This window comes from Cydia amplana, chromosome 1, assembly GCF_948474715.1.
Source record: "Cydia amplana chromosome 1, ilCydAmpl1.1, whole genome shotgun sequence".
Taxonomy (NCBI): domain Eukaryota; kingdom Metazoa; phylum Arthropoda; class Insecta; order Lepidoptera; family Tortricidae; genus Cydia; species Cydia amplana.
The window spans coordinates 10,900,715-10,908,312 of record NC_086069.1 but is presented as its reverse complement, the minus strand read 5'-3'; the positions used below and the strand labels follow the sequence as shown (position 1 = coordinate 10,908,312).

General features: G+C 37.2%; 1 protein-coding gene across 1 annotated transcript; it reads right to left on the bottom strand.

Annotated features, from left to right (window-relative positions):
* Positions 1-4,542: 4,542 nt before the first annotated feature.
* On the bottom strand, positions 4,543-7,598 carry LOC134647760 (transient receptor potential channel pyrexia-like). The gene has a single exon (XM_063502060.1). It carries the CDS (start codon positions 7,503-7,505, stop codon positions 4,572-4,574), a length of 2,934 nt encoding a protein of 977 aa, XP_063358130.1. The 5' UTR covers positions 7,506-7,598; the 3' UTR covers positions 4,543-4,571.

The following is a 7,598-nucleotide window of genomic DNA, read 5'->3' as shown; positions in this document are numbered from 1 at the left end:
TGACGGGCTTAGTGATAGTCGATAAAAATGGAACCGTGCTGAGCCCGCTGCTCATGATGCCGGTTGTCAACGTTACGGTGCGAGTTTGAACATATGTATATCCATAACATAATGGGATAACCAAAATAAGGGATGGACAAGACACTGTTAATTTTTATTGGAAGGATAGAAGTTTGTGTGGAAGCCCATACCAGGCTACATTGTTGTCTGTGTCATCTTATTGGACTTCGAATTCCTATTTATCTTCTATGAGCCAGTGTGGACCGAGCACGAGACGCCAGCGCCGAGTTATTTCGAACCGGACCTACGGGCATTAATCAACCAAATGCACAATTTAATCACGACTGACGAGCATAAAGCATTTGATGCCCTGCAGTGGACACCGCGGAATGTACTAAATATAATGACCTGATAGCGAGGATTGCAATGGATATAGACAGGTGTGTGCTGACCAAACTTATTATGCTCTTATTAACATTTTTTGGTTGCCTATGCTGTTATTCATAAACGCTCACCAAACCGATGGTTCGAATCTGATTACGTGTTGGGCAGATTATTTTTCCTGAACCATCAATTAATTTATTCGTTTTTATAAATGGTTGAGGGGTAGGTACACTTTTGGGATAATATAGGTCGTGATTATATTGTTATGTTACGATATAAAATTATATTTACAAATTATTCTGAAGCGCGACATTTGCAACCCTAAGATATGGGGAAAGGGTCATTACCTACCTATATAAACCTATTATTTATAAATTATACATGTACCTGGGCGAATATTTCCTAATTTAATTTAGAAAACATCGAAATCTATTAAAATTTTCTAAAAGGCCCTTTTCTTTAGCAGTGTAGCGTAGCTACGCCACTACTGCATTTTTGTTTAATTGTTATCGGTTGCGCCCGATTCACTTCTGTACGTCGCCGACTGGTTCCGGCACGCGAGGCATTCAGCTAATCAACTAGTGTAGGGAAAAGGAAAAGTATTACATCTCTCATTCTGTAGCTATACTAAAGAATGAGAGATGAATATCATTATCTCATTCTAACAAATAGCTTTGTCCCTACTTACGTAAGTAAAACTTAGTTAATAGTTAGTGTAGCTCGGGGCTTGGGTAAGTACCGAAACTACCAAACTGTTAGAAAATTTGTTCTAAATTGTACAGAAAATGTAAAGAAATTTGACGTTTAAACTTGTATCTAATTTTGCAAGTTGCTTTTAATATTGGTAAGTAGTGCTTTTTGTTGCAGGTAGGTGGTACAAGTTTTTAAATATTGCCTTTTATTTATTACTACTTATTTATCTTTATTGTACGTACTTATCTTTATGAATAAGTTGTAACTACATTTATATGGACCTATTAAGTTGCTTTGCATATTATAAAGTATATTTGCATATTATAAATTAAACTTGAATAAATTAAAAATTAAAACAAAGTAGCGTTACTATTTGTACTGTTGGCATCTAAATTAGTCCTCATGTCCCAACACTATCTTTTTACTTCTTATACCATTATATAGCTATGTGACAGGTCGTGATTTTTACTTATTGGATCATTAAAGGGCATATTTGTAATTAATTGGCTAAATCTAGTGGTCATTAGAGGAAAATACTTTTACTTTATAGAACTACTATTGCAGTAATGAACAGCGGTATGTCTGGGAACGCGGTGCTCTGAATTATTCCTCTATTTGTAGGGCGTTAAGGCATATCCTAGAGGTGTAATATAAATTAATCATTTATCTCCTTGTTCGTCTATCCAATCGAATTTTCTTATCGTGACAGCGGAATGCGCCGTACAAGCGGCGTTCGAATTGTCATCAAATGTGAAGACCGTTTTAATTAATATTTTTCGGTACTCAATTATAATTATTATATTGCTTTGAGCAAACATACTCGCTTAATTGACTATAGCTATGCCCCTTCGTTTTTTTTTATTATTATAAGAGTTAGGTACGAAGAAACCAATTCCATACAAATTTATAATAGCTAGAGCTTAATAATTAAAAAATCTAACTACGCTTAAAGGGGCCCACAGATTACCAGTTCGCCGGACGATATCAGTCTGTCAGTTAAACGCAAAAGGTGACAGCTCCGAACAACTGACAGGCTGGTAATCAGTGGGCCCCTTAAGAGTAGCGGTATAACCATCGTCTTAAATCTGATGATAAATATCTGGGTGACCGAGCTTTGCTCGGAAAACGTATAAACTTGAAAATGCGCGTTTTTCCAGAGATAAGACCTAGCTAGATCGATTTTTCACCCTCGAAAACCCTCATATAGCAAATTTCATCGAAATCGTTAGAGGCGTTTCCGAGATCGCCGAAATTGTAAATAAATAAATATACCTATATATACAAGAATTGCTCGTTTAAAGGTATAATTAAGATAAAGGTAATAACAATAACACATTCCCACAACAAAAAAATGTATTTCAGTGATGCGAGTGGCGCAGAAATTAAGATAATTCATAATTAGGTATATTCACACACCATCATTCATTCTCGATCTTGATTTAAAAATAAAATAAAACAAACTCTATAAAAATATGACTTCAGTTGTTTGCACATCGTAAACCTTTTCTTTTAAAAAGTGTATTCAAATGTTTACCTAGACTAGACACAACTACTTAATCTCAGCTAAATACAAAGTTATACCTACCTAAGTTATGGCCCGTGAACAAGAGACCCACGTCTACCACGCACCTGGCTCTGTCTGAAACGATTTCTTGGTACATGCGATGTATCTCTCACAATTAATGGACATTATGATGCCCTTATAAGCAATTAGGTGTGCGCATACGCATCCGCATTCCCGTGCGGTTAGTTAGGACTGACATATTTGTTTACTCGTTCCTAGAGAAAAGCGTCATCTAATGCCTCACCTTTATTATATTTTAGCATGATTTTATAAATCTTTACTTACCGTATAAGATAAATTGGGGAAACTCCGTAAACGGGGATATTTTCGGGCTTCCTGAAAATCTCGTTAATTTTTGCGATTATAATATTACACCATAGTTTCAGTTTCAGTTTTATTTATTTTGTTAAACATAGGTTACATGACTGTAACCATTGTTACCAATAAAATTTCATTTTCATTTTTTTCATTTTTTCATGAAAGATGTAGATACATAAATATACCTACATTCGATCTCTATGTTTTACCCACTATGCAGGTGTTACCTACAAAAATTGTCTCGTGCGGTTATCAAATAAACGCATGCTTATGTCTAAAAATATATGTTATTATGTCATAGCAAGTGGTGTATTTTTGCCATGGTCAAATTTCAGGCCCAATGAATGTTTGTTGCTTAGTCCCATTTCTATATAACATATGTTCCTTATATAACATAAACATATTTTAATAGAAACAAATTGCAACTTACAATTATAGGAAGTTACAATTATTTATATATTACCCTGTAGTAATATCATATAAGGTTACGAAAAGGTACTTAGATAAATTATTTGTTTTAAGGTATTTGTTTAACTTCTTCAGTAGGTACTGGAGGTGGATAAAGATTAGGTAGGAAAAGTAAATCAACCACCACCACGTTTTACCATTTCATATCTTTAAATACACAATACCTATTGTTTACGTCATATTAAATATTATTATAGGACATTATTACACAAATTGACTAAGCCCCACGGTAAGCTCAAGAAAGGTTGTGTTGTGGGTACTCAGCAACGATATATATAATGTACAAATACGAGTACTTAAATACATAGAAAACAACCATGACATAACACATATAACTATAACATATAATTACATATATACATTATGTAGGAAGACGAAGGTACATAAAAAATAGGTCATTTAAGTTTTAATGATCTGCCGAAATTTTAAAACGTAACAAATATAAGAGCCTCGGTAGGGAGTACCATTTTGTACCATTTGGAGTTGAAACTGTAGGTCCATGGGGTCCCAGCGCGCAAAAGTTGTTCGCAGAAATCGCGAAGCGTCTGGTTGACGTAACTGATGACCGAGGAGCTGGCGGCTACCTCGCACAACGTATCAGCATTGCGATACAGCGCAATGATTTATAACTCAAGATAGGTTATAAGCGTTCCAAAATTGAAGAGCTTAACTTGTCACAAATTGGACAAGTTTCCTTTAGACGCGGCTGGACAAGCGAGAAACGTGCACGTGCTAACGAGCTCCCGCACACCGAAAGAGAAAGAGACGACCTTATGTTTAACAACGAGTGTGACAAAGATGGATGTAATGAGAAAACTAATCAAAAATAACAGATTTCTTCGTAGGCACAGAAATAAATATGGAAGTATTTTTAGTGCTCCTCAAGTATGAGTATATAACCTATCTATGGTTATATAATATCATTGATACAGCGAGGAAATGTCGCCAGCATCCTTGGTACAATGCCTCAACTATTTCAGATTTAAGCTAGTTTTTAATTTATTTTAGTAATACCACTGTATATATCTTGTTTGTAAATAAATGATTATTACAATATCTTCATAAATACTTTTGGTTTTTTAATAATTAGGTACCTATAGTGGATTACGTTGGTGATTCATAAAATTGCCAATATTATTCTATACTATTTTTGAGGATCATAGGAAAAGAAGACCGGAGAGTCATTGTATGCTGCAGAAGTCGTGAACGACGTCGCTCGCTCGGAATTTTTCAATATATTCTGCAACAAAGTCTGCTGCTCCATCAATAATATGTTTAGATGCCTCATCTCCTGATCGATTTTTTTCAGATTAAATGTAGTCTGGTCTATTTTCTCCTGCATACCTTTAATCTCTATATTGAAATTTTGATCCTCCATTTCAGGTCCTTTTTTGAACTTTGACGAATATTTGTTTTTGTATAAAACTTCTTGGACAGATTTTCCTGTTTTCATTTTGTTTAATTGTGCTAGTTCGTAAGCGGCCATCATTATGTCCGTCGGTAAACGTTTTTCTCTGTGGTTTAAAGCTTTTACACTTAATATGACCTTTCCAGCTTCAGGAGATACAAGAGCGGTTCTATAGACATACTTGTGAAGACATCTTGGCAACCAGCAGCTAAACATACCCATTTCGACAAAAAGGATCAGTTTCGTTTGCCGTACTAGCTTTGACAAGCCTGCAGTTTTTCTAAGGCCTTGGATATCATGGACGGCAATACCGACGAGTAAATTCATAAGAATAATTGTTACAAACATAAGGAACAGTATAAAAATTATTTGAGATGATAATTCAAATACTAAAGGTGGGTCTTCTCCTTCAGGGGCATTGAGCAAGATATTTAAATTTAGTTCCCCCACCATCATTGCCATTGTGCTAATAAAACCCATTAAGGGATTGGCAAACATCTCTTCGTTAGGAAAAACTACGCAAAAGCAAATAGTAAACCCGAGTAGTAAACAAATATATGCCAATAACAACTTTAAGAACTCCTTCAAGACCTTTTGGTACATAGCGACGTAGTCGCCGAACATCGGGAGTTGACCCATCATTAACATTAAGTTTGTCCATGCCCCTAAAACAGCATAACCCCCAACATGGTTTTGCCAGCTGTAATCTTTGTGAATATTGTAAAGTGAAAATACAGAGAGTAGGACAAACCATTCCATCAAATTCTCAAACGTAGTAAAATATTGCCAAATAGTCGAGTAACCAGTTATACCCGTTAATTTACGTAATATCTCGAAAGCTGTGATTGCCATCAACACCCATCTCTCAAATTGTATCGGGTTGTCTTCCAAAATTTTCCCCAAAATCGATCCAGGTTGACAAAGCTCATTTTTTACACCATATTTTGTTGAGAATGCCCCTTTGCACGTTTTACGTACAGCAGTTAGTACATAAATAGATAAAAAGGACACAAACAGAAAACAGAAGATGAGTCTCGCTAAATAAAACTTCCTAATCTTCCTCCACTTCATAAATAAAAAAGCCGAACATAGAGGATGAAGTAAGATATCTTTTTGACCTTCATCGATCAAACTATTTAAATATGTAATCTCGCGAGGATAAGAAAACTTCAAAAGCCGACCGAAATCAAATTCCACTTGAACTTCTTCATTACTTTCTTTGGGATAACTAAGAGTAATCCCACAATCTAAATTATGTCTCAGAAATACTAAAGATTTTGGTGACTTTCTTGCGATCACACTTAATGCTGTATGCCCTTTCTTTGATTTCGATGTCACGTCTGCCCCAAGGACTATCAAAGTCTCAACACAGGGCGTTAAGCCATCTTTTGCCGCAGTGTGAAGTGGAGAATATCCGTTTATATCTTTCTTATTAATTTGTGCGCCCCAACTTGCGAGCATTTCAATGATTTCACATGAGCGTTCAGAATTACTGACTGCAGCGTGCACTGGCGTACGTTGAGTGTAATCTTCAGCATTTGGGTCAGCGTTACCGTCCCTGAGTAACAATTCAACGCACTCCAAACTACCGCACATAGCGGCCAGATGTAATGCTGTGAATCCTTTGTAATTTTTTGTAGTAGCCTTGGCACCTTCCGACAATAGTAGCTCCACGCAATCAGAGAAGCCTCTCGCAGCAGCCAGATGTAAAGCTGTGCACTCTCTATCTCTCTGTTTTATCATTCCGTTAATAGGAATCTTAGTTTCTTTTAATAAAAAAGCCAGGCAACGTTGTGACCCTAGTTCAGCTGCCAAATGTAGAGCGTTGAAACCCCCTGATGTTGTAAAACATGGATCGACACCCTTATCTATAAACAGTTCCATACATTCGACAGCATTGCATCGTACTGCACAGTGAACAAGATTATCTTCACAACCAGTTCGTTGCACCACTGCATGCAAGGATGCGCCGTTTGCAATTAAAATTTCTGCTACTTCCAGTGAATTTCCAAATGCAGCGCAGTGCAGAGGAGCGAAGTATTTAGGAGCAAAGTCCGGATCGGCACCGCGAGAAAGCAGAAATAGAGCTGATCTTCCTGCACCGCTAAACGCAGCAAGGTGTAAGGCTGTGAGACCCATCGGTTCTGCCGAGTGAATGTCCGCTCCAACATTAAAAATGGAAGGCAGCAAATCATCCCGTGACAAAAATGCCGCCCATAACAAGGTCAAATTGACTACCCCTTCCGGAGCAGAACAAATATGATCCTCTATGTTATCTGCTGTGATCAACCCACATTCGATGTCATCAAAGAACCTTCCAGCACCCAATGTAAAAGCACGTTCGCACAGGCCCCGTCTGATAGTTTCTTCGGTTAACTTAGCTTCTGGATCTGGTGCTAGAATCACAAAACTCTGATGCATATTGGACATGTCTTCGGCGGGTGGAGAAGGTCCGACGAATAAATATTCTCTTCCTTGTTCTCGAGAACCCTCGACCAAATCGAGGCTCCGTAAGTACCTGTAGGTAGTGTTGAAGGGGAAGTCTTCATCTCGATTTTTGGAGTTGAAGCTAGTACTACTAGTAGCCGTACGCGATCGAGACAAAAGTCGGGCGGATGACGCACTGGAGGAGGCTGGCCAAGCCATCTCGCGGTAACCGAAATTGTCCATGGCCCGTGTGCGACTGAGACAATGGCAGCCACCTTATCTCTTATCTTCAACATTTGTTTGTTTTGACTTGATGTTTCTTTGACGTTTATGATT